Source organism: Trichomonas vaginalis, chromosome II (assembly GCF_026262505.1).
Source record: "Trichomonas vaginalis G3 chromosome II, whole genome shotgun sequence".
Taxonomy (NCBI): Eukaryota; Parabasalia; order Trichomonadida; family Trichomonadidae; genus Trichomonas; species Trichomonas vaginalis.
Window position 1 is genome coordinate 2,556,116 of NC_067204.1, and position 25,968 is coordinate 2,582,083.

Consider the following 25,968-nt stretch of genomic DNA (forward strand, 5'->3'; position numbering starts at 1 on the left):
AATTTCAACAAAACATATAGAAATGAAACATTGTTTAAAGTTCATTCAGAACCTAACCAATATGGAAACAAACCTACTTTTGTTTCTGCAGACTATGGAACTACAATGAGATGGGGTCATAAAGCTAATCCGGATAGGTGGTTCATAAACTTACAACCACAATTCCAAGAAGTTGTAGACGCAATGGAAGTGAATGGTGAACCAGATATAGCTGGTATTTTCAGCGGCTTTAATGCCATTGAAAGATATGAAACATGCAGATATTTTGGACCAGTATGAAATGAACATGGCTGATGGAATATAACACCTGACGTTCTAGAACATTTATCTCAAAGAACTACACAGAACCATAGAGATGGTATATTTGGTGAAGAGTTTAGAAAGAAAGTTAGGAGATAGAAGGAAGAGAACCTATTGTACATGACCTTGCAAACGAAAGTTTACAAAATGTCATAAAAACTTACTTTGCAGACAATGAACTGAGAAGGATGAATATTTAAGAAAACTCAAATGGACAGTACCAAATGAAATGTTAGTATTGAAAAACATGTTCCTTGACAAAATAAAACCAACTACAGAAATAAATGACGCAAGACTGAAACATTGGGTAAAAGCTTTCCCATTCACAAAAGATATTATTGGTAACATGGAAAGAAAACCAGAATGCTACAAAATATATTTGGAAACGAGCTTATTCCATATGGACAAGCTCTGTTTGAAGAGCTTGAACCGGAAACTCAGGAAAGAGTCATGCAAACAATACGCGAAGACTCAAATACAAACTATGACAAAATCTTTCTAGGATATAGGTTACCTGAGATGGGCGACCAGAGCCCAAAGGCAAAAAGGACATGGGAAATTTAAACATACTAGAACATGAGGCAAAGATGCAACAACTTGAAGCAGAGGCAGTTACCAAAAAGCGAACACCAAAGAAGAAGAGAAGAGTAGAACAAAGTGAAAGTAGTGAAGAAGTAACTTATCTAGTGAAAGTAGTGGCAATGAAGGAAAAAGAAGAGTTAAAAACTCAGTCAGGAAGAAAGTAAAGCTTGGTCCGATGGTTCTATTATGACACATAAATCCAACTATTCTATATTTACCCATATGAAATGTACGCCGCTCAGAATATAACGCCAACAGTTTTGGATGCCATGAACGGAAATGTTTCCGAATGTATAACGAATGCGACAATGCCATTAGAAGGTCAAAATAGTTCCTGAACTTACGAATATACAACTGCTGTTTCTTATGGAAACGTAGGTGAGTTTGGAGAAGGTTCTTCAACAACAGTAGATATTGCTTGCGACAGGTTTCATATTATTTCTATTGACAACTCATTCTTATACGTGGAACAAGACATTGAAATAAAACCTTCTGCCAAGTTGTCTGACAAGAAAGGTTGCAATGGAATTTTCTATGTCGGATACCAATATGCTCCAGAAGTTTTCATGGGATATAAGATATATTCTAACTCTGACTTAGTTCAAACAGTAACATGGGCAAACTATGAATGGTTCGCTTTGAGAAACTCAGTACAACCACAAGCTAGAGAACAAACAGACCAGTATGCAAATATTGAGAAAATAAGAAGACTTGACCCTAACGTTCCAGGAGTTTATGTTAACCTTTCTGGTTCAGATGGAACTGCTGCCACTAAAGTAAAACTGAAACTTAGAGTTCCTTTGTCATCTTTCCTCATCTTCAGGTTTTTAAGATACTTGCCAAACTGGGCAGGAAAAATTTCTATCGAACTTACTCCAAGCAAAAATAACTTAGTCATTGCACCAACACAAGACCCATTCACTCTTACAGACGTAAAGGGAACAAATCAAACATCATTCGCCGAATTTTGCAAAGACAAAGTTGACTTAGACTTTGGTTTCTCAAACTTCAACAATGAAGTAAACTATTATTTCAATGCTGCTGGAACTGCTTGGGACCCAGTTAAGTTTACATGCGAAAAGTTTGAATGCAAGAGAATAGAAAGCAGACTTGCAGTCTATATGTTGGACCCAGATATTTCAAATGCTTTAGCTGCCAAATATATTGCAGTTCCACTTATGTTCCCTATACACCAAATATCTGTCAAAGACTTTGCAGGTGAAGTTGGAAACCAAAGTGCTGACCCAGGTGCAAGAACAGATATTGCTTTAACAACTGCAATGAAACATGCAGATACTATGTTTGTACTGTTCAGACGAACTATAAATGACTATTCTTGTTTCTACAACCCCGGTATTAAATATCATATAAACATAGATGGCAAATATTATCCAAGAGAAGAATATTCTACAGTTGAGGATATGAGGTCATACAACTTGACATTAGATGCTATGAACTTTAACAACAACTTCACAACAACCATTAACCCTGAAATGCAAAGTTCTATTATGCCATATGTGAAAGTATGGACTCATACAGGAGGTCAAAAAACTCAATATACAAATGGAGACCGTTCAAACTTTGGCTTGGCATTCCATTTGCTGACTCAGAAGACTTTATGGGTGGTATTTCAACTGTTGGTACTGTACAAATACAATATACTGGTGACAGAGACGGTCCAGATGAACTGAGAGCAAAGAAGTTTACAAAACCAATAGCACTTTTCACGGAAGATGCTCTTTTGAAGATTCGTTCGATGAAACCTGCTGGGGCTCCTCAGATTGGCATAACGACAGCTTCCATCGAGCAGATTTGGCAGCAGGTCAGTAAGTTGTTCTTGAACTGACTTCTCTCCGTCAAATATTGACAGTACGCCAGTTTTGACATAATATTGTAAGATAAACTTACCTTTAGAAATATCTGTAAGTTTTGAAGTTATATTTTTGTCTGCTTCAAGAACTTTCACCATTTCAGTTATACCAACTTTCTTTGCTTTATGAAAATATTTAGGTTCAGCAAAGACTGCTATTCTATAACATTTTCCATTGTTTGTGTAAAGAACTATTCTGTCAATGTATTTGTATTGTTTGTGAGTATAAACTTTGTTCTGCTTCAATTCAATAAGATATCCGAATACGTCCATCTTTTTATTCTAAGTAAAATGTCATTTCCGAAAAATAGAAGCGTGAGTGTTCAAAAGGTTTAATGGCGGTGGCAGATGTGAAGTTAAATTCACCAAACTCAAACAAACAGTCAAAGTGTTATTGTCAATGTCAAAGACAGAGATGTTGAAGTGGGGAAACCATACGAAGACGAAGATGGTATAACAATTGTTCCTGTAAAGAACCAACATATCCTGAAGTTAGCAGAGACTTAAGTTCTGTTGCAGATATTCGAAACGACTACCAACAACTGAAAGACAAACTTCAAACTCAGGAGAAGATTTGTCAAGCTTTAAGTATAATGTTAAACTTGGTCGAACACAACCCTGTAAAAGTGAACTCATATGTCATTGCACCTCATGAAGTTTTGAAAGAACTATTGAAACTTTTGACAGAGGCAGACGATATAAACATCAAAGAAATAGAACCCGACATTAGTTGCTGTGGTGTTTCATATAATGTCATTGACAAGATATACGTTATGAAAGGAGGTGAAACGTTGAACTTAAAGTATAGTTTCCCAGACGTCATAAAAATATTTGACGACCACAACATTTCATTAAAATTTATTTGCTAAGTAAAAATGTCAAAACTTCTTGAAAGATGTTTGAAGAAAAATAATATAGACTTTATTTCATGTAAAGGACTTTCACACTTTTGAACGATATGAAAGTCCCTGTTTTGTTTGTTCGTGTAGACAAAGGAAAGTTCTATGTCTTTACAAAATATTTGAACTTCTTAGACAGAGAACTTCAAGAAACGCCATGTGAAAGTTTAGATGAAGTTCTTCTCCACTTTCAGAAAAACTTTTAAATATATATAAATGGCAGAAGATATAATGGTTTATACTATTACGACTAAAAACCCTGAGTCATATAATTCTATAACAACAAACTTACAAAGTCCTCAAGGACGATATTGTAAACTAACCTTAAACACAATGACGACTAAAGCCTGTTTTGCTCTTTTGACACCAGAAGACTTTATTGTTGTGAATGGTAAAAAATACTCCTTTGAAGATACTTACTCAGATATACCACCAACAGGTTTTGTTGACTTATTTAATACTTTAAGTACAGGTGTAACATTGCTGCAACTAGAGCAGGTTTCATTATGTTTGGATGTCCGACTGAGTTTACTATAAACGATATGAGCTATAATACAAAACTTATTTCTGGTTTTTACTACCAACAGTTTCCTATAACAGGAAAAGGTGTCATACAAGGAATGTCTATTCCATTGACATTAACACACCAATCTTTATATATTGTTTCAAACTTAGGTTAAAGTGTTATTCGAATGTCGACAGAAACTATTATGACCAAAGATACTTATGCGTATAAACAATACTTTCTCTGCTGGTTTGCCTATTGTTCATTCGAATGCAGAATTTTCAACCTTAGTGAACTCAAACACTTTGGCAAGTATAACGTTGACATTAGTTGACGCAAACTTTGTTCCTGTAAAACTTTTATGTCCTATGTATTTGTCAATGACGGCAGAAAGTTTCGAATTGGAAGATGCAACTGCGTGAAAGTATTGTATTACAAGAACAACTTCAACAACAAATAGCTCAAGAAACAACAAATGCACACAAATGCAACAACAAAGTAAGAATAAAAAAAAATATTTTTTTTTATTTTATAAAAATGTACAGAATAGATGTTTCAGATTTTTATGACTTCCAAGCATTCAGAAATATGTGTCCATTTCGAGACTATAACAAAGCAGTCGAGAATTTGAAACGTTAGTCATTTATGTCGACTCTGCCCCGAATGTTATGTTATGAAAGAATGGATGTAGTCTTTAACAAACCTAAAGCGACAATAGTTTCAGAACAAGAATGTAGACAGAAACTTAAGAAATAAAAGTTGTACAAGTTGGCATGAAGATGTTAGATGCTTGGGATATCTTATTGTCAAGTTAGAAGATTTTTCAGTTCGTGGTATAAAGTTCTATACACCTTCTCCAAACTTCTATTCTATCTTCACTGGATATAAATATGAACAAGTAGAATGGAAAGAAAATATTATAGAAGCTTGGTTAGACCATGTCAAAGAAATTATATGCAATGGAAACGAAAAGAGTCTATGAGTATATCTTATTGTTGGTTTGCAAACATCTTACAACATCCAAGTGCTAAAAATGAAACTGCTCTCATTATAATTGGAAAACAAGGAACTGTAAGAACACATTCTTTACAGATATTTTGTGCAAACTGTTAGAGGGCTATTCGAATCCGAATATGACAAACTTAGAAAACATCTGTGGCAGTTTAACTCCTCAATAGAGAATATGAAACTTATAGTTTGCAATGAACTTCAAAGTATAGATACAACAAAAGTTTTGAACTCAGATGCTTTGAAGAGTCTTATAACAGACAAAGTTGGAGTTGTTGAAAGAAAGTATAAAGACCAAAGAGTTTGTGAAAATGTTGCAAACTTCATTATGGTTTCAAACAATGCTGTTCCGATGAAGTTAGAAAGTTCTGACAGAAGATATGTAGTTGTCAGAACGTCAGAAGCTCATATGCAAGATACAGAATATTTGACGACTTAGCAGAAACTTTGACATCTGACTTTTTACAACCATTTGTTCTCATATTTTATGACATTAGATATTTCAAAGTTCAATCCAAGACAAATTCCACATACCGAAGAGAGACAAACATTGTTAGAGAGCAAAAAGAGTGTATATGAACGTTCATAGATGAAACTGACTTTGAGTGTTTAGATGAAAGTCATTGTACGATTCGTATAAACAATATTGTCAAGAATATGGTTATATGACAGCGTCTAAACGAACATTCTTGGCAAATGTCAAAAGTCTTTTAGACGTACAGAATGGTGTATATACAAAAAAAATTTTTATGAGTAAATTTTAAAAAAAATATTTTTTATCCGATAGAAAAGATGGCAAAATTCATCTCAGTAAACAAGTACATGTCAGGACTTAAAAGAAACTAGACCCATTCACATATTTGAATGTTTACTTCTACCATTTTGAAAAGTCTTCATTCAGCAAAGTTTGGAACATCGAACCAGTTAAGTTTGCTATTGTGACTAAAAATGGTGCGAAATTTGAAGACTTAGACATAGAAGGTTTGTTAGCAGTCAAAGAAAGTTTTGACAGAAGGATTTCAAACCTTAAAGAAGGCAAAGCATACAAAACTTGTTATACCTTATGAACCAAAGAAAGCAGACGACTATGAATATTATGAGTCTAAGATAGTTGAAGTTCAAGGTAAATTGGGTAAAAAGATTTTAGAGTCTAGCCAGTGTTTACTCCTAAAGAGGAAGAGAACATTGACATTGACCCAGAAATGTTCTAAAAATAAAATTTTATTTTTACATGTCAAATTTCTTTTCTCTGGAACTGGTTCAGGTTCTTTCTTCTCTTCTTCTACTTTCTTTTCTTTCTTTTTCTCTCTTTCTTCTTTTCTGGTGGAGTTATGTCAAACTTCTCAGAACCATATTTTTGTAAAAGTTCTTTGTCCTTTAATAGCTCTTCTATTCTTGTTTTCTATTTCATCTTCAAGAAACAGCGCATGTGTCTTCTTTGCATTCTAGAACTTTTGTTGGACTTCATCTTTCCAATCGCGTCATCTCTGTCAACAAGTCTGTCATTGACAAATTTTTTAAGACTCGTTCTTGCTTAATGTTTTATGGTTCTTGTCATATTCCCAGAAACAGAACTTTAGAACAAATTCACCTTTCTTGTTTACACTTGTAAGATTTTATGGTCGACAGATGTTTTGCTGTCGAAAAGCTTGTCTCGAATATAGATAGCGAAATCGCTAGACATTTTCTAAAAGATAAAAATTTTAATTTTCTAAAAAATATGTTAGAAAAAAGTTTGCTGACATTGACAAGAAATTTGAGAATGTTTTAAATAAGAACAAGAGGAAGTTAGAAAATGCTCAGATAAAACCTATACATGACAAGTTCTTATTTGCTCAGAATGGTATAACAGGTCTAATTGCACCACCTGGGTCGGGTAAGACTTTCACTTATCTTAAAATGGCTGCACAACAACAAGAACTAGATGAGAAGAACCCATTCTATGAGTTAGTAGTCATTTGTAGTACTTCTGGTCAATTTGACCAAACCGTCAATTCGTTCAAAGATATTATAAAGAAGTCTAAGTTAGTATGTATAAAGGATACTGAGTTGTTAGATTGGATAAAGAAGTACCAAAGAAGAGTTTTGAAGTATAATGCTATAAATGAGTATATAAATTCTAAGTTTAAAGACCCAAATGAGGAAATGCAGAGAATATTAGAGAAGAAACACTTCAGAAACAAACAGAAAGAGATAGAATACATTTCGAAGAAATTGCAATCTTACGATTGGAAGACTTACCCTCATAGATGTCTTCTTATCTTAGATGACTTTGCTTCTCATCCTTTGTTAAAGAACAGAGAACAAGACATGTGTCGAATTCTTAAGAAGCTCAGACACTTTAACATCTCAGTTGTCATTTGTGTACAGACAGCAAAGAGTTTAAGTAAGGATGTTAAAAGAATACTGACTGACATTATACTTTTCCCCGGATTGTCCGAAGACGATTTCATGGAGCTTATGAAAGAGTCCATGGCAGGTAAGTTTGACAGACATGAACTATGGGAGAAGTACAAAGTCATACAAGACCCTCATACTTCTTTCAGAATTCATATCTACGCGAACAAAGTTCAAATTGTAAAAAGTCAAGCTTGAAAAATGTAAGTGTTTAGTCTTAGTAAGTCTGTTGTGGTGCTGGGGCTGTCGGTTCTTCTGGCTTTGGAAGGCATTCAGGAAGAGGGACGTGAGACATTCGTTTGTGTCCTGTTGGAAGGAAAAACTTTTCCTGTCGGAAGGAAAAACTTTTTCTGTCGGAAGGAAAAACTTTTTCTGAAGTTCGACCAAAAAGTTCTCAATTTTCGAAAATTTGAATGGTTTACGGACGGACAACTGGAAATTTTTTTCCTGTCGGAAGGAAAAATTTTTTCTGTCGGAATGAAAATTTTTCCTGTCGGAAGGAAAAATTTTTTCTGTCGGAAGGAAGGACTTGGAATGCCAGAAGGATTTGACAAGGCAATTTACCTAATTGAGCTACTTGAGCCATCTGAAGTCAAGCTTGAAAAATAAATGGTTCATCTACCCTACTTGTTTGAAGTTGTCAAAATACTCTGTTATTTTTTCTTTCAGTAGCGGTAAGTCTTCTTTGAATGTAAGTATTGTACAACCTTTAATATCATAGTGTGTTTGAGGTAACGTATCTTGAACTATTTGTTTCACATCTTCATTCGGTGTCATTGAAATCGGTAAGTTTTCGCGATAGAACCAATTTCTGTCAGATTTGTAAATCTTAGCAAGGTCGTAAAAGCTTTTGTTGTTTCTTCTGACTAAATGCAACATAACCATATCTCTGTCTTCTTCTTTCTCCATATCTTCAGTATAAATCATATACTTATAGTTCTTTTCCTTTCCTTTTGGTACCGAACGTGGTATTCTTTTCTGAATGTTTTTGTCTTTTGCTTCAATGACTTCATCTTTTGCTTGAAGTTTCTTTTCCATCTCTTCACGTTCTTGTCTATGAATTTCGTCAAGAAGTCTGTAAACATGCCATGCATAACGAGGAGAAGCCCACATTGCAACTGCATTTACTAAAAGTCTATGTACATACCAACCTCTCAAACCATTTGGCAAATTTTTACGATTTTCATGTGTTTTATGCATGGCCGAAAAAAGTCGGTCTAGAGAAATTTCACTCAAAAGTTCTTGTGTGCTTTGGTTTTTGAACCAGTCGTCTGCGTGTTTAGTGTCTGGAGCAAAACATGCTGTCAAAATACTTTGCATTTGGTACATATCGTCTTTGACCGAACGAATGAGACGGAGTTGTTTGTTAAACTGAACCCACTCGTATTCTTCATTTATGGCTTCATGAACGATAGCAGTTGTTGTGTTCTCTGTTGTTGACATATCTGTCTTTACATACAAAATAAAAAAATAAATAAAAATAAAACTAACTTTATTTTTTCTATCTTAAGGAAATTCACTGTTTTCATGAGTTTTAGGCGACCCAGATAAAAGTCGGTCTCGCTGTTCTTCACTGTTTTCATAGAGTTTTGGCGACTACGTTTTCTTACGTACTCGCTGTTCTTCATGATTTTCATACGGAATCTCTTCTCTCGGTTCTCCGAGGGTAGCAATCTTATGCCATTTTACTCAGATTTTCATACGGAATTCAGCAAAAATATATTTTAGGGTAGAAGGTTAGATCTAACACGTTTTCTACCCTCGTGAATTTTCATGATTTCATCGTAAATGTTTTGTCAAGACTTCTTCGTAAATGTTTTGTCAAACATGAACGTATATGTTTTGTCAAACATGAACGTATATGTTTTGTCAAACATGAACGTATATGTTTTGTCAAACATGAACGTATATGTTTTGTCAAGACTTCATCGTAAATGTTTTGTCAAACATGAACGTACATGTTTTGTCAAAACTTCTTCGTAAATGTTTTGTCAAACATGAACGTACATGTTTTGTCAAAACTTCTTCGTAAATGTTTTGTCATGACTTCTTCGTACATGCTTTGTCAAGACTTCTTCATCGTAATGAGCGTAAATGTTTTGTCAAGACTTCTTCGTAAATGTTTTGTCAAAACTTCTTCGTAATGAGCGTAAATCAGACAAAAATAATGTTTAGGTGAAGAGGTGCGATCTCACCTGTTTTTTCACCTGTTTTCTCACATGGTCTAAAACATACAAAACTCATGAAATTTGTGCTGAATTCAGCAAAAATAATGTTTAGGTGAAGTGGTGCGATCTAACCTCCTTTCTAACCTGTTTTTTTCACAAGCGTTTTACATGGTAAGCGTTATTTTTTGACGAAGTGAACATTGACACTTCGTCAAAAAAATCCCTGAAATCATATCTTACATACAAAAAAATACAAAATAAAACTAACTTTATTTTCTGACTTTCACAAAAGACCAAAAATAAACGCTTGTGAGAAAACAGGTGAAAAAACAGGTGAGATCGCACCACTTCACCTAAACATTATTTTTGCTGAATTCAGCACAAATATAATTTAGGGTAGAAGGTTAGATCTAACCTCTTTTCTACCCCAGTTATTTTATAAGCGTTTTACATGGTAAACGTTATTTTTACATTATGACACGAAGTGAACATTGACACTTCGTCAAAAAAATCCCTGAAATCATATCTTACATACAAAATAAAAAAATAAAATGACACTTTTTCATTAGATAACTGTTATTTTTTGACGAAGTGAACATTGACACTTCGTCAAAAAAATCCCTGAAATCATATCTTACATACAAAATAAAAAAATAAAACTAACTTTATTTTCTGACTTTCACAAAAGACCAAAAATAAACGCTTTACATGTATTTTTCAGCAACTTCGTCAAATAATTTTATAGCTTTATCTATCTCATCTACTTCAAACGTTTCTTTACCTTTTATGGGAGCACCATACATTTTCTCAAACTTTTCAAGTAGTTCTGTTTCTGCAGCTCTCATATCATTAACGAACGAACACAACCTTGACTCTATTGACTGTACTGTCATATCTTTGAGTTATATTATATGTTCTTCCTATCTTATATCTCTTTGTATTGAAGTCCTTCGGTTTCTGAACGATGTAAAGTAAGCCTTCACTGCAACGTTCCGTATCGAATGAACCATATGTTATGAAGTTATATCCAACAACTGGGTCAATCCATAACAAAACTATTGGTATAAGACTTTTGTCGATGAGATATGCTGCAGTTCCATAGAATTTTACCGATATCATAAGCTCAGGATTTCTTGTCAAAATTTTCTGAGTAGAAGCATTTCTAACCCAGTCCTTGTTTTCTTTCCAGATGGAGATATAATGTCTGACAAAGAATATTTTTGTATTTCTTTGAGTATCTTACGTTTAAATCACCTATTCTAACCAATTTGGTGTCATTGTCTATCTTTCTAACTGTTTCAAACTCAATGTTTGTCATATATGTTCTTACATACAAAATAAAAAAATAAATAAAAATAAAACTAACTTTATTTTTTATTTCGGGAAAACTCATGAAATTTGGTCATTTTTCAGCAAAAATAAAGTTTAGGTGAAGTGGTGCGATCTCACATGTTTTTTCACCTCTTTTTTCACAAGCGTTTTACATGAATTGTACGATGTATATTTGAAATCCTAAACAGTTTCGTAGCTTCTATTTCTTCTGTCAGTATGTCAAAAGTTTTAACGATACCGAAAGTTTCTTTATATTTCTTCTTGACGTCAGATAGAAGGAAATCGTCAGCAGTTGGATAGTTTTTGTTCAGAAATGCTAACATGTCCATTTTATTTTCTGCTGGTTTTTCTGCTTCTTTCTTTAAGTCTGCATAGTCGTTTCTCATTCTTTCTATCTCTCTGACGGAGTAGTTATATTTCCTCATTGCTGCTTTACATTTAGAACATTGCGGGTTCATTTTTGCGTTATACATTGAAACCTTACCTGCTAAAACAACTAAAGCGTCAATGGTTTTCTTTAACTCAAAAGTTGCTGGTTTTATTTGTTTATTCCATACTTTACCTCTTCTATCTTCATCTCTTATCTGCCATACACATTCAGCAACTAACGAAACAAAGTTGTCGTAGGTCTTAAATTCTTCAGATTTATATATGTCAGAGATGTTCTTATATACCATGTCGCAATCTTTGTCCATAACCTTATGGTTGCAATGAAATCCTAGAAACTCATAGTTTACCTTTCGTATGAACTTCTTTATTTCTACTGAGTCAGTTGCTTTGACTTCTATTTCATCGAATTCAGGAATAGTGAGTTTTTGTTGTTGAATTTCAGGTAGTTTAGGCAAATGGTCAATAATGTCCTCCATTTCATAAAGATACTGTTCATTTGTTTCATCTTTCGCACTACAGTCTAAATTACATGTTAAAAGTTCTTGCTTTATCTTCTGGATTTCTGTTTCAAAAGTATATGAAGAAGGAATGAAGCTTTTCATTTCTACTAACATTGACGTAGGATTCATGACTAACGAGTTTGGTGCTGTAGTTGTTTGTATTGCTGTTGTGCCGATTGTTGACATTTTATTTTTTTATACAAAATAAAAAAAATAAAAAAAATAAAACTAACTTTATTTTTTATTTCGGGAAAATTCATGAAAATTCAAGAGGGTAGAAAACAGGTGAAAAAACAGGTGAGATCGCACTTCTTCACCTAAATTATATTTTTGGGTCCTTTACACTCATTACGAAGAAGTCTTGACAAAACATTTACGTTCATGTTTGACAAAACATTTACGATGAAATCATGACAAAACATGTACGATGAAATCATGACAAAACATTTACGTTCATGTTTGACAAAACATTTACGTTCATTACGAAGAAGTCTTGACAAAACATGTACGATGAAGTCTTGACAAAACATTTACGATGAAATCATGACAAAACATTTACGTTCATGTTTGACAAAACATTTACGTTCATTACGAAGAAGTCTTGACAAAACATGTACGATGAAGTCTTGACAAAACATTTACGATGAAATCATGACAAAACATTTACGTTCATGTTTGACAAAACATTTACGAAGAAGTCTTGACAAAACATATACGATGAAGTCTTGACAAAACATGTACGATGAAATCATGACAAAACATTTACGTTCATGTTTGACAAAACATTTACGAAGAAGTCTTGACAAAACATATACGATGAAGTCTTGACAAAACATTTACGATGAAATCATGACAAAACATTTACGTTCATGTTTGACAAAACATTTACGTTCATTACGAAGAAGTCTTGACAAAACATGTACGATGAAGTCTTGACAAAACATTTACGAAGAAGTCATGACAAAACATTTACCCGACATTCTCGTCAAATACAAAAAATGACACTTTTTCATTAGATAACTGTTATTTTTTGACGAAGTGAACATTGACACTTCGTCAAAAAAATCCCTGAAATCATATCTTACATACAAAATAAAAAAATAAAATGACACTTTTTCATTAGATAACTGTTATTTTTTGACGAAGTGAACATTGACACTTCGTCAAAAAAATCCCTGAAATCATATCTTACATACAAAAAAATACAAAATAAAACTAACTTTATTTTTTTCTATCTTAAGGAAATTCATGAAAATTCATGAGGTGAAAAAGAGGTGAAAAAACAGGTGAGATCGCACCACTTCACCTAAACATTATTTTTGTCTGATTTACACTCATTACGATGAAGAAGTCTTGACAAAACATTTACGAAGAAGTTTTGACAAAACATTTACGATGAAGTCATGACAAAACATGTACGAAGAAGTCTTGACAAAACATTTACGATGAAATCATGAAAATTCAAGAGGGTAGAAAAGAGGTTAGATCTAACCTTCTACCCTAAATTATATTTTTTGGTCCGGGAACAACTTTCTCTCAATTGGAGCTGTAGCATACTCTTTGCGTAAGCGGTTCAGACCTTCCTCGAACTCTTGGTCTCTCTTGGATTGAGATTGGAATTGTGGGGCAGGGTTTTGCATAAACATCCAAGGGTTGGGGAAGTAAGGCATAGGCTGAGGAGGGTAGTTCGGGAAGCCTTGTGGTGGGTAGTAACCTTGAGGTGGAAATTGGTAGTAAATCGGAGGTACTTGCTGGAACTGAGGTGCAGGGGCTGGTGTTTTAGGTTCCTCTGGTTTGGGAATGGACTGGGTTGGTGGTACGTCGGACATTGTTCTGAAACAGTACAAATATTGTTCTGAAGCAGTACAAATATTGTTCTGAAACAGTACAAATATTGTTCTGAAACAGTACAAATATTGTTCTGAAACAGTACAAATATTGTTCTGAAAAAGTACAAGTATTGTTCTGAAAAAGTACAAGTATTGTTCTGAAAAAGTACAAGTATTGTTCTGAAACAGAAAATTTTTCTCACAAATTGAGAGCTTTTACGGGAAATTTGTTCTGAAAAAGGACAAGTATTGTTCTGAAAAAGTACAAGTATTGTTCTGAAACAGTACAAGACTAGTTCTGAAACAGTACAAGTATTGTTCTGAAAAAGTACAAGACTAGTTCTGAAACAGAACAATGGACAACATCGAGCCATTAGATGAGGCAATTTACCTTATAGAGATAAATGAAGTTGTTAAGCAGTACTTGGGCAAGGACAAAGCCAACAAGTCCCTCGGCTTCTGGTTGTCTGGAAGAGGTGCGCTGAAAATCGAAATTGAAACCGAAATTCCAATTCAAATACCAGACGGGACAGCCTACGACGACATAAAGCAAGCAAAGAAGGAAGCCATTATAAAGTTCTTTGCCAAGCGTCCTTGGATACTACTTCCAAACAAGGAGAACCCCCTACCCCATATGAAATTGGCAATTCAGTCTCTCCTTCGCTTCTCGGGTCAACCATTCTACATAACCTGTGAAGGCGACATCCAACCAGTTCAGTAAACCTTAACGTTTAACTTCACTTTTTTATGTTTTTTGTGAAAGTGTCAAAAATAAATTGTTTTCATGAGTTTTCTACGATGTTAGAAAAAATGTTATTTTCTAATATCTTCACATTCAATACTTTTTCAGCACTTTTCCGTAGTTATATATGAAAGACAATTCGAGATAAAAGTCATAGTACAATGGAATAATATGTTGCACACCATTTGTTGTGAACCAAACTTGAAAGTCAGAGAAACTGTTACTAGGTGGTTCGTAGAATTTAGAAGCAAAGTCATAAAAGTCCTTACCAATACATAGAAAACTATTGTTGCTTGAACTGAAACTTGCATGACACATAACATTTTGAGGGTCAAACACGTTTCTATAAACTGTCAAATCTGCTGGTGGAAGTATAAATTGAAATGGACCATCTGGTGGTAATGGTTCGTTCTGGTTTAGTAACCGAAGAAATTGTGCCCAAGAACGTTTGTCTACTTTCCAAAATAAAAACTCTGTATCTCTTGGAGGGTTAATTTCAATCTTTTGAAATGAAACGGTGGAGTTCATCTTGTCATATTCTAGTTTCAGATAGTATGTTCCATTTAGTAAAGAGTCGTATTTTTCTTGAAATTCCCAATAATATTTGTTCATTTGAGTTTGAAAGTCATTTAGAGTTTTCTCAAGACTTTCGTCTGAACGAACTGTAAAGATTCTCATTTCGTCAAATTTGTCTATTAGACCATCAGAACCTTTATACTGCCCATGAAAATATACTGCGAACATAAATGCGTTAGTTCTATTTGAAAACAAAACTCTTCTAAATCCTATTGCCTTTGCATCTGAAGGACTTTGAAGCCAACGAATTGGATAGTCAAACCTGTATACTCGGGATGAAATTTCCTCATCTGAAATAGTCCTACCAGCATTTGTAAAGATATAGTCTAACGGTTTTGTATCTGCTACTTTTGTTCTTTGTTTTTCAACCTGAAGCATTTAATATATGTAAAAATATATTGTTTTAAAATGGTATGCCATTTCATATTTCTCATCTAACAAACAAGTTTCCCAACTCTGCTTTTATTCTAGCAGACTTTCTATCCATTCTATATGGGGGCATTTTTATAAAAATAAAAAAATATTTTTTCTTTACTTTACATAACCGCCTGCTGCCATAAGTCTTTGACGCCAACCCATACCAGCTAATGAAGGTTGACTTGGTTTAGTTTCCAAACTAAACTTTGGTTTTGGTTTATCTTCAGTTTTTGGTTTTTCTTCTTCTATCGGTTTTTCGTCACTTTTCGGTTTCTCTGACTTTACTTCACTTGCAGGAACAGTTGTGTCGTCAACATCTTCATAAATATCATATGCCATTTGTTTTTGTTTTCCTTTCAACTTTTTGTGTTTGTTGTAAAGTTTAGAATATTTCGACTCTAAGTCAATGAGATGTTCTATAATGAACTGTTGGTCAGTGAAGTAAACTTTTCCATCTGTTGTCTCGAAAGCTCCTTCAGACTTCAATATTTTATTTGTGAGAGTCTGTTTCTTTTTTGAGATACTTGCCGTTCCATTTTTATGAAAAGTGACTTTGTAGTTAGGGTTTGTATTTCCAGACCTGGCACTTTCTATTATTGAATTTTTCTCTTCATCTGTAAGTTCTTTGACAGGTTTTGACAATGGTTCTGAACTTTTTGTTTGTGGTGTCAAATCTACCGTTTCAACTTCTTCGGTCATTTCATCTCAGTAAAAAATTTTAGTTTGGTTTGTTTTCAACTGGTTGTTGTTGTTTTTTAAGTCGGTCTAAAACTTCCTGAGGTATAGGAAGAACTTGACAAACACGTTGTGTAACTGCTGGAAGTCGACAAATCCATCTTGAACCCATTTGTCTCAATGCTGTATTGTTCATTTCATCTCAGTAAAAAACTTTACATTCCCCACGTTTGAGGCGGTTGAGGTTGGTTATTGTTTACCCATTGTTGTGCATGGTTATATCCTCTGTTAAAGAATCTTTCACCTTGGTCCATATAGTGTCCTGCTTGGTTATAGTAGTCATTTGCTTTGTTATAATAGTTTCCTGCTTGTCTTCCTACATTGTCCATCCATCCTTGAACTTTTCCTCTTGTTTCAGGATTTGGAATAAGATTTGTTGCATCTCGTGCTACATCCCAACCTTTCTGTACAGTTTGTATAATAGGTTGTGCTTTCTCTTTAAGTATACCTAATGTACTCAAAATCTTCCTTCCAACTCCAAATACACCTCTGGCTATTGTTCCCACTGCGGGCAAAAATCTGGATGCAACTCCTGCTAATGCGCCAAATAAACCCATTTCTTATAGGATAAAAATGACGAATCCAAACAAGGACCCCTATGTTTCTAAAGCGACAAAGAAAGCACTCATGGTAAAAATCTTTAGTTCAACACCAAATGCTTGGTTTATGGATATCTTGGAAAACATTCCGAGGTATAGAGAAGATGGACCACCATACTGGCTAATATTTGTCGGTCAAAACACAAGATACTGTGAAGCCATACCATTATGGTCCAAAAATATTTTAGATGTGAAAACTGCTTTGACAATATTCGTTGACAAATACCATCCAACAAAACTGACATCTGACTGTGAAAGTTCTTTCAAATCAGATGATGTAAAAAACTATCTGCGTTCAAAAAATGTAAACCAATATTTCATTGTCGACCAAAACCATTCTGCTCTTGGTGTCATTGACGGTTGTATAAAAATGTTAAGAGACTTAAACCAACCACAAGGTGGTGAAGCAAATGAAATGTCATATGACGACAAATATAGACACTTCTCCATGGCAAAGATGAGACAAGTTTTAAATATTTACAATAGCCGTAAACAAAAAGGTTTGGGAAACCACTCCCCCGAAGAAATGAAAAATAACCCTGACTTAGAGAAAGACTATATATTTAATAATTTAGTCAAAAGAGACAAACAAGAAAGAATGCCGGGCTTCAAACTTCAGAAAGGTGACAAAGTAAAAATAGAAATACCTAAACGCGACCCATATGAAAATACTATTGACTATGACAACAATGGGAACCCGACAGGTACTCACATTCGTGTTCGTAAAAATAGAAGAAAGTATACAAGAGAATATTATGAAGTTTTAGGCAAACATGGCAAAATGTACAGACTGCAAGCAGAAGATAAAACTACTATTGTCAGACCTCGTTTCAAACTTGTCAAAGTTCAAGGTGGTATACTTTCAAAGACAGTTCCTAACAAATATAAGACAACTCCTGACGAATATGCTAAAGAAGTTGAAAATGACGACTAAGCATTTCTATACCATGCGTAAACTGTCATGTAAGGTGGCATGTATTCTTTACTTTGTCCCGTTGTTTGCGTATATCCTGAAACGCGATGTGTATGGTTTCCTCCTCCCTCAGTGTTACTCCAGTAACAATCTATAGCAAACTTAACGTTGTCTTTAACATCATATCCTTTACCTTTTATCATTGCTGACCAATCCCAATATCTATGCTTATGCCAACCTGCTTGAGATGTACTTAAATCTATGTAGTGACTGTGTGCAGGTAAATTTTCACCTGAAATCGTTTTACTTCCACCTGTTTCCTTTGAAGAGTTTGCACAATACAAAAACCGGTCGACTATTTGAGTCCAAGTTCCAAAACCCAGAACTGTTGCGGGATTTGTTGAGTTCATTGACGTATAAATAGAGCCTATAGGATATAATGTTTGAAGTATTTCTGTCTTTAATGTTTGAAGCTCTGTTTTGTCTGCTTTCTTGTCATATAAATCTTGAGCAGTGAATTTAGTATTATATTCATCCTTCATGACATAAACATCTTTACATCTAATGTTTCTCATCGTCGTTATGTCGTCATCCGATGTTAAACCTTGTGGAAAGTTAGGAGGTTTACAATATAATACATCCCCACCAGTTACGTCAACCGTTCCTTCAATACTTTCTATAGCAACAGTTGTAAAACTTGTATGTGTATGGTTCTTATTTGCTTTCTTCTCTAACTCATCGTTAACATAAGTTTTATCTGCTTTAAGGTCTAAACATCCTGAAACCCATCCTGTATCGGCTTTAGTTTTTAAAATCTTCGATGTCCATTCATGGTACCAGTCAACCCTTTCTATAATTTCTTTATCTTTTTCATCCACATATTCCTTATCTGCTTTCTTCTCTAACGCACTAGCCACACAATCCTTATCCGCTTTCTTTTCAAGGCTAACGTTTAAGTCTGTTATTTCAGATATAGAATGTATATGAGTCTTTTTAGAATATTCGTTTTCAGCTCTTGTCACTTCACTTGACATTTTATTGTCAACATATGTTTTGTCTGCTAGTTCAGGATGAGTATGTTCTTTTGTTGCATAAGCATTGTTAGCTCTTTCTTCTTCTTTTGCTATTGCATCGTCTACATATTCTTTGTCAGCTTTGTTGTCAACATCTGCTTTCAAAAGAAGTTCATTTATAGGTTTCTCGTTTAAAGTTCCTTTTGTTGGATTTATACAGACAGTATGGTTCTTATTGTCTTGAAACAGAAACTCATCTGTCATTGGGTTTAATGTCAGTTTTAAGTTTCCTTCTTTCAATGACTCAGATATCTTAGAATAGTTTGAAAAGTTTGTTGTGTTCTTATTTAGAGCTTGCATAATGAGTTGTCGGTTGTGTTGTATTTCTCTCATGGAAGCAATATCTTTCGACATTTTTATTCTAGATAAAATATGCTTCCAATAGAAAAAGAAAATTCAAGAGTTGCTACAACTAAACCATTAGATGAACTTTTTTACTAATGTCGGTCAAAAGTTTGAGACAGAGACCGTAAAGCATAAAGGCTATCGTTTTGACTACCCATTAAGATGGTTAAGAGACCCATCTGTCACAAAAGCTATTGGCTTTCGTAGAATGAAGTTCATTTCAGAAGCCATACATGGTTTCCCATTTACGGTCGGTTTTGAAGTTCGATACTATAACAAAGAAAAACGTATGTATGAGAAATTTGAACAGGGAAAACTTTTACAAGTTAGTTTGCTTGTAAACTTAGAAACAACTCTTCAAGCTTTTCAAGAAAAAATAAACGATATCTATATCGAATATGCAAAACAGTATAACATTGACGAGGGAGAGTACCATCTCGATATTATTTATGACAGGAAAAATGCAACTGTTAAAATCAATAGAATAGAAGACCTTGGAGAAAACGTTTATATTTCTACAAAATATAACAACTTGGCATGGTATAGATTTATGAGGATGTTAAATCAGCCTGCAGCATATCCAGTACACCCAGACTTTTATGAAGTCGAAAACCCTAATGGAACATATGAAAATATTTTCGACCCAGATGCTATTATTGTTCATGCTTCATTTTCTGGTGCGCAAAACTCTTTCTTATGTCTGATGAATGACTTTTACGAAAAACCTACAAAGTTATACGAACCACCAAGTGGAAGTATTTCAGACTTTCAAGTATGGTTTACTACAGATGGAAGAAAAAGAATAATTCCATTATACCATGCGTTTTACTTAGAACTTAGTTTCATATACAACTACTATCGAACGGTAAAAATATAATTTTTTAATACGGTTGAGGTGTTGGATTTGGTTGCCAACTAGACTGTGGTGCAGGTTCAGGCTGTTGTATAACAGGAGCTTGCTCTTCTGGTTCAGGGTCTTTAGGTATAATACCAACAAACTGACCTACCCTTTTACCAATATTTTTGACACCGTTCCAAATTCCTCTTCCTACGGTTTTTATTCCATTCCATATACCTCTTCCAACATTTCGAAAGAAGTTTCCTATCTTACTGAAGAAACCCATTTTACTATATGTAAAAATCTAATGTCCGCCTAGTCTCTTACGTTTCCTGTTGAGTTCCATAGCATTCTTTAACTGGAGCTCATACATTCTGTTTCTCCTCTGGTAGAAAACATATTCTGGGTCAACTCCTGTGTTCGCGTCATCTGCATAAAGTTGTTTATATCCCACTTCAGGGTTTGTATAAAACTCTTTCCATCTCATATTTGCATACCATGGTGGCAAACCTAACGCAGCGTCATTTGACATGGCAGTTTGCATTTGTACATCTGTTGGCACTTGACCATAGTTTGCCATTGCAGTTTGTATTCTAACTTCATTTGGAATATTCTCTGGGTTTGGTTGTCCAGGTTGCTGTGCATTCGCTAAGTTCTGTGCGTCCATTTAATATTAGATAAAAATATCTCTTACGAGTACATATACTGAACATTTGCAGGCATTGGTTCATCTTCATATTCTCTGTACTTTTCTGCCACGTCAAATAAATAAATGACACAATGGAAAAAACCTAAAACAAGTAGTCCTATTTCAAACCACATTTACTTACTAATAAAATTTCTTTGTTATGACACTTTCTCCGGTTTATAGGACCTCTCTCATATTCTATCTTGTCATATATAAACTCATAGTCATGTATGTCCTCTAACCATCTCATAACGGTTTCCAAACCACTTTTATCGGATGTAAAGTAAAAGCATGGATGGTTATGTAAAACGTCTAAAGTTTCTAAAGAGTCTCTCAAAGTCCAGTCTACTTGGTATTGAAAATCCCATGTGTTATAGAACGGCGGGTCCACTATAAAGAAAACATTTTCCTTGTCTTTATATTTTTCATACAACTCTGTCCAATAACATCTCACAAACTCTATACCCTCAATATATTTTTCTATGTCCTCTTTGAAAACATTTGTATAGTTAAGATATAAAACTTTTGACATAAGTGTTTCAATGTCATGAACTCTTATAGAACCACTATATAATAGTCTAGCAGATATACTATCCCAGTCTATATATTCTGCTTTTTTCAAAACCTCTCTCACAATATTTTTCTTATCTAATGGTATACGTTCCATCTTACCTATAGGTATCTTTTCTTTTAACTCACTCAATATTTGTTAGTGTCTGGAATATGTTTGAGACGGTCCATATAGTTGTCGAAGTCATTGCATATAATCTTTGAGTCTGGGAATATTGTATGGCACAAATGGGATATATAGAAACTTCCACCGAACAAATCTACAAATGTTAGACCATTCGGTAGTTTCTTAAGTTCTCTCAATATAATATCTTTACATTTACTCTTATTTCCAAAGAACGGTAACGGCGGTTTTGTAAAATTCATTTATATATAATAATAAAAATGTTTTTACCCGAAAAGTGACAGAAAAGTGACAAAACATGAAAACATATATAATTTGTGAAAAGTGAAACATTATATAATGTTTTCGACCCAGAAGAAGGCTTCTTCCCAGAAGCAATGGAGGAAGAAGAAGAGTCCTCCGAATTCACACCAGAAGACTAACAATTTTCCGAATAAAAACTTCATTTATACTAAACATCTTCGGGGCTAGAGGGCACGAAGTGCCTGGAAGCCCCACTACCTTTTTTTTTTTTTTTTTTTTAAAATCCCTTACAATATACAAAAATATGAAAGAATATTCAATCATCAGGAAAGAGCTTAGTACTAACCATTTGTGAGACGTTCATATAATATCTTTTTCCTTTTTTGGGTTTTTAATCGGATTATCCATTTCCCTGCATTGACTTTAATTCATTCTTGATGATCTGAGTATACATGATCATTATCGAACGTTTGCCATACTCTTCCACAGTTAATGATTGCTGAAAAATGAATAGTACTGAATAACAGCTGGAATTTCATAAGTATTTTGCGTATTTATACTGATTTAAACATGAAATACTCATACAAAATGTAAAGTTTTTAAAAACAATCAATAAAAGATTTTAAATTAGATAAAATATCATATGTCACTTCTTTTTTCATCTGGATAATAAAATTGATAAATTTTTTTCTAATTAAAGATAAAGATGCATTTATAGTAGTAGAAAATTAATTTCTAGACTAAAGCTTGTTTATTGTCACCATTTTAAGTCTAAATTTATAGGAAATGGTTATTTTATTATGCATTAAAAGTTCTTCAATAAAATTAACATTAAAATCATCTTTCGCCTAAGAGTAATAACAAGGTTATGCAAATTTTATTGAAAATAGTACGAGAATTTTGTTTGAAAATATAATATGGTTAAAAATAGGGAATGGATGTATGAATGTTCCATATTTATTTTATCCGAGTTGATTCATGATTCCATATTGCCGATTCCTATTCCAGTTTTTGGTGCTTTACTATGATAACCAAATTGATTTGGTTATCATAGAAAAGAGACCATTATCATGCTTAGAATTAATTATGTTTAGGGTCGGTTTATTGGAATAAGGAAGTTTATAATACGTGAACACTTGTTTCCTCATCGAAAAGTCATAACGCATAAAGTCGATGTTTCCTTAGTACAAAAAGTGACATATGACGCTTAACTCTTTATTCCAGATAAAAAAAAAGGTAGTGGGGCTTCCAGGCACTTCGTGCCCTCTAGCCCCGAAGATGTTTAGTATAAATGAAGTTTTTATTCGGAAAATTGTTAGTCTTCTGGTGTGAATTCGGAGGACTCTTCTTCTTCCTCCATTGCTTCTGGGAAGAAGCCTTCTTCTGGGTCGAAAACATTATATAATGTTTCACTTTTCACAAATTATATATGTTTTCATGTTTTGTCACTTTTCTGTCACTTTTCGGGTAAAAACATTTTTATTATTATATATAAATGAATTTTACAAAACCGCCGTTACCGTTCTTTGGAAATAAGAGTAAATGTAAAGATATTATATTGAGAGAACTTAAGAAACTACCGAATGGTCTAACATTTGTAGATTTGTTCGGTGGAAGTTTCTATATATCCCATTTGTGCCATACAATATTCCCAGACTCAAAGATTATATGCAATGACTTCGACAACTATATGGACCGTCTCAAACATATTCCAGACACAAACAAAATATTGAAAGAGTTAAAAGAAAAGATACCTATAGGTAAGATGGAACGTATACCATTAGATAAGAAAAATATTGTGAGAGAGGTTTTGAAAAAAGCAGAATATATAGACTGGGATAGTATATCTGCTAGACTATTATATAGTTCTATAAGAGTTCATGACATTGAAACACTTATGTCAAAAGTTTTATATCTTAACTATACAAATGTTTTCAAAGAGGACATAGAAAAATATATTGAGGGTATAGAGTTTGTGAGATGTCATTGGACAGAGTTGTATGAAAAATATAAAGACAAGGAAAATGTTTTCTTTATAGTGGACCCGCCGTTCTATAACACATGGGATTTTCAATACCAAGTAGACTGGACTTTGAGAGACTCTTTAGAAACTTTAGACGTTTTACATAACCATCCATGCTTTTACTTTACATCCGATAAAAGTGGTTTGGAAACCGTTATGAGATGGTTAGAGGACATACATGACTATGAGTTTATATATGACAAGATAGAATATGAGAGAGGTCCTATAAACCGGAGAAAGTGTCATAACAAAGAAATTTTATTAGTAAGTAAATGTGGTTTGAAATAGGACTACTTGTTTTAGGTTTTTTCCATTGTGTCATTTATTTATTTGACGTGGCAGAAAGTACAGAGAATATGAAGATGAACCAATGCCTGCAAATGTTCAGTATATGTACTCGTAAGAGATATTTTTATCTAATATTAAATGGACGCACAGAACTTAGCGAATGCACAGCAACCTGGACAACCAAACCCAGAGAATATTCCAAATGAAGTTAGAATACAAACTGCAATGGCAAACTATGGTCAAGTGCCAACAGATGTACAAATGCAAACTGCCATGTCAAATGACGCTGCGTTAGGTTTGCCACCATGGTATGCAAATATGAGATGGAAAGAGTTTTATACAAACCCTGAAGTGGGATATAAACAACTTTATGCAGATGACGCGAACACAGGAGTTGACCCAGAATATGTTTTCTACCAGAGGAGAAACAGAATGTATGAGCTCCAGTTAAAGAATGCTATGGAACTCAACAGGAAACGTAAGAGACTAGGCGGACATTAGATTTTTACATATAGTAAAATGGGTTTTTTCAGTAAGATAGGAAACTTCTTTCGAAATGTTGGAAGAGGTATATGGAATGGAATAAAAACCGTAGGAAGAGGAATTTGGAACGGTGTCAAAAATATTGGTAAAAGAGTAGGTCAGTTCGTTGGTATTATACCTAAAGACCCTGAACCAGAAGAGCAAGCTCCTGTTATACAACAGCCTGAACCTGCACCACAGTCTAGTTGGCAACCAAATCCAACACCTCAACCGTATTAAAAAATTATATTTTTACCGTTCGATAGTAGTTGTATATGAAACTAAGTTCTAAGTAAAACGCATGGTATAATGGAATTATTCTTTTTCTTCCATCTGTAGTAAACCATACTTGAAAGTCTGAAATACTTCCACTTGGTGGTTCGTATAACTTTGTAGGTTTTTCGTAAAAGTCATTCATCAGACATAAGAAAGAGTTTTGCGCACCAGAAAATGAAGCATGAACAATAATAGCATCTGGGTCGAAAATATTTTCATATGTTCCATTAGGGTTTTCGACTTCATAAAAGTCTGGGTGTACTGGATATGCTGCAGGCTGATTTAACATCCTCATAAATCTATACCATGCCAAGTTGTTATATTTTGTAGAAATATAAACGTTTTCTCCAAGGTCTTCTATTCTATTGATTTTAACAGTTGCATTTTTCCTGTCATAAATAATATCGAGATGGTACTCTCCCTCGTCAATGTTATATTGTTTTGCATATTCGATATAGATATCGTTTATTTTTTCTTGAAAAGCTTGAAGAGTTGTTTCTAAGTTTACAAGCAAACTAACTTGTAAAAGTTTTCCCTGTTCAAATTTCTCATACATACGTTTTTCTTTGTTATAGTATCGAACTTCAAAACCGACCGTAAATGGGAAACCATGTATGGCTTCTGAAATGAACTTCATTCTACGAAAGCCAATAGCTTTTGTGACAGATGGGTCTCTTAACCATCTTAATGGGTAGTCAAAACGATAGCCTTCATGCTTTACGGTCTCTGTCTCAAACTTTTGACCGACATTAGTAAAAAGTTCATCTAATGGTTTAGTTGTAGCAACTCTTGAATTTTCTTTTTCTATTGGAAGCATATTTTATCTAGAATAAAAATGTCGAAAGATATTGCTTCCATGAGAGAAATACAACACAACCGACAACTCATTATGCAAGCTCTAAATAAGAACACAACAAACTTTTCAAACTATTCTAAGATATCTGAGTCATTGAAAGAAGGAAACTTAAAACTGACATTAAACCCAATGACAGATGAGTTTCTGTTTCAAGACAATAAGAACCATACTGTCTGTATAAATCCAACAAAAGGAACTTTAAACGAGAAACCTATAAATGAACTTCTTTTGAAAGCAGATGTTGACAACAAAGCTGACAAAGAATATGTAGACGATGCAATAGCAAAAGAAGAAGAAAGAGCTAACAATGCTTATGCAACAAAAGAACATACTCATCCTGAACTAGCAGACAAAACATAT

The 25,968-nt window shown here is 33.9% G+C and overlaps 16 protein-coding genes and 1 pseudogene across 17 annotated transcripts, besides 1 other annotated feature; 6 read left to right on the forward strand and 11 right to left on the reverse strand.

Annotated features, from left to right (window-relative positions):
- Positions 1–48: 48 nt before the first annotated feature.
- Positions 49–18,754: a mobile genetic element.
- TVAGG3_0472950 (protein of unknown function, DUF4106 family) lies at positions 1,449–2,182 on the forward strand (the record flags this gene model as incomplete). Its single annotated transcript, XM_051235579.1, has 1 exon — positions 1,449–2,182. A coding segment is annotated over one exon (734 nt), but the record flags the coding sequence as incomplete, so codon positions are not given.
- Positions 7,064–7,759, forward strand: TVAGG3_0472960 (protein of unknown function, DUF4106 family; the record flags this gene model as incomplete). Its single annotated transcript, XM_051235580.1, has 1 exon — positions 7,064–7,759. The coding sequence occupies one exon, from the start codon at positions 7,064–7,066 to the stop codon at positions 7,757–7,759; it is 696 nt and encodes a 231-aa protein (XP_051093404.1).
- TVAGG3_0472970 (KilA, N-terminal/APSES-type HTH, DNA-binding family) lies at positions 8,428–9,004 on the reverse strand (the record flags this gene model as incomplete). The annotated part of the gene is made up of 1 exon (XM_051235581.1): positions 8,428–9,004. A coding segment is annotated over one exon (577 nt), but the record flags the coding sequence as incomplete, so codon positions are not given.
- Positions 10,619–11,047, reverse strand: TVAGG3_0472980 (annotated as a pseudogene). The gene has a single exon. A coding segment is annotated over exon 1 (429 nt).
- TVAGG3_0472990 (organellar and viral DNA polymerase type B) lies at positions 11,199–12,137 on the reverse strand (the record flags this gene model as incomplete). The annotated part of the gene is made up of 1 exon (XM_001296946.1): positions 11,199–12,137. One exon carries the CDS (start codon positions 12,135–12,137, stop codon positions 11,199–11,201), a length of 939 nt encoding a protein of 312 aa, XP_001296947.1.
- On the reverse strand, positions 13,457–13,780 carry TVAGG3_0473000 (uncharacterized protein; the record flags this gene model as incomplete). Its single annotated transcript, XM_051235582.1, has 1 exon — positions 13,457–13,780. The coding sequence occupies one exon, from the start codon at positions 13,778–13,780 to the stop codon at positions 13,457–13,459; it is 324 nt and encodes a 107-aa protein (XP_051093406.1).
- Positions 14,136–14,501, forward strand: TVAGG3_0473010 (uncharacterized protein; the record flags this gene model as incomplete). Its single annotated transcript, XM_051235583.1, has 1 exon — positions 14,136–14,501. One exon carries the CDS (start codon positions 14,136–14,138, stop codon positions 14,499–14,501), a length of 366 nt encoding a protein of 121 aa, XP_051093407.1.
- Positions 14,616–15,266, reverse strand: TVAGG3_0473020 (uncharacterized protein; the record flags this gene model as incomplete). The annotated part of the gene is made up of 1 exon (XM_051235584.1): positions 14,616–15,266. The coding sequence occupies one exon, from the start codon at positions 15,264–15,266 to the stop codon at positions 14,616–14,618; it is 651 nt and encodes a 216-aa protein (XP_051093408.1).
- TVAGG3_0473030 (phage tail repeat-like family) lies at positions 15,644–16,214 on the reverse strand (the record flags this gene model as incomplete). Its single annotated transcript, XM_051235585.1, has 1 exon — positions 15,644–16,214. A coding segment is annotated over one exon (571 nt), but the record flags the coding sequence as incomplete, so codon positions are not given.
- Positions 16,234–16,386, reverse strand: TVAGG3_0473040 (uncharacterized protein; the record flags this gene model as incomplete). Its single annotated transcript, XM_001302435.2, has 1 exon — positions 16,234–16,386. The coding sequence occupies one exon, from the start codon at positions 16,384–16,386 to the stop codon at positions 16,234–16,236; it is 153 nt and encodes a 50-aa protein (XP_001302436.1).
- On the reverse strand, positions 16,406–16,807 carry TVAGG3_0473050 (uncharacterized protein; the record flags this gene model as incomplete). Its single annotated transcript, XM_051235586.1, has 1 exon — positions 16,406–16,807. The coding sequence occupies one exon, from the start codon at positions 16,805–16,807 to the stop codon at positions 16,406–16,408; it is 402 nt and encodes a 133-aa protein (XP_051093410.1).
- On the forward strand, positions 16,824–17,783 carry TVAGG3_0473060 (uncharacterized protein; the record flags this gene model as incomplete). Its single annotated transcript, XM_051235587.1, has 1 exon — positions 16,824–17,783. The coding sequence occupies one exon, from the start codon at positions 16,824–16,826 to the stop codon at positions 17,781–17,783; it is 960 nt and encodes a 319-aa protein (XP_051093411.1).
- A 715-nt stretch (positions 18,755–19,469) lies between the features above and the next one.
- TVAGG3_0473070 (uncharacterized protein) lies at positions 19,470–20,057 on the forward strand (the record flags this gene model as incomplete). The annotated part of the gene is made up of 1 exon (XM_051235588.1): positions 19,470–20,057. One exon carries the CDS (start codon positions 19,470–19,472, stop codon positions 20,055–20,057), a length of 588 nt encoding a protein of 195 aa, XP_051093412.1.
- Positions 20,058–20,061: 4 nt separating this feature from the next.
- Positions 20,062–20,304, reverse strand: TVAGG3_0473080 (serine threonine-protein phosphatase family; the record flags this gene model as incomplete). Its single annotated transcript, XM_051235589.1, has 1 exon — positions 20,062–20,304. One exon carries the CDS (start codon positions 20,302–20,304, stop codon positions 20,062–20,064), a length of 243 nt encoding a protein of 80 aa, XP_051093413.1.
- Positions 20,305–20,353: 49 nt separating this feature from the next.
- On the reverse strand, positions 20,354–20,685 carry TVAGG3_0473090 (uncharacterized protein; the record flags this gene model as incomplete). The annotated part of the gene is made up of 1 exon (XM_051235590.1): positions 20,354–20,685. A coding segment is annotated over one exon (332 nt), but the record flags the coding sequence as incomplete, so codon positions are not given.
- A 3,407-nt stretch (positions 20,686–24,092) lies between these two features.
- TVAGG3_0473100 (uncharacterized protein) lies at positions 24,093–24,455 on the forward strand (the record flags this gene model as incomplete). The annotated part of the gene is made up of 1 exon (XM_051235591.1): positions 24,093–24,455. One exon carries the CDS (start codon positions 24,093–24,095, stop codon positions 24,453–24,455), a length of 363 nt encoding a protein of 120 aa, XP_051093415.1.
- Positions 24,456–24,842: 387 nt separating this feature from the next.
- Positions 24,843–25,569, reverse strand: TVAGG3_0473110 (uncharacterized protein; the record flags this gene model as incomplete). Its single annotated transcript, XM_051235592.1, has 1 exon — positions 24,843–25,569. A coding segment is annotated over one exon (727 nt), but the record flags the coding sequence as incomplete, so codon positions are not given.
- Between the last annotated feature and the right edge of the window lie 399 nt (positions 25,570–25,968).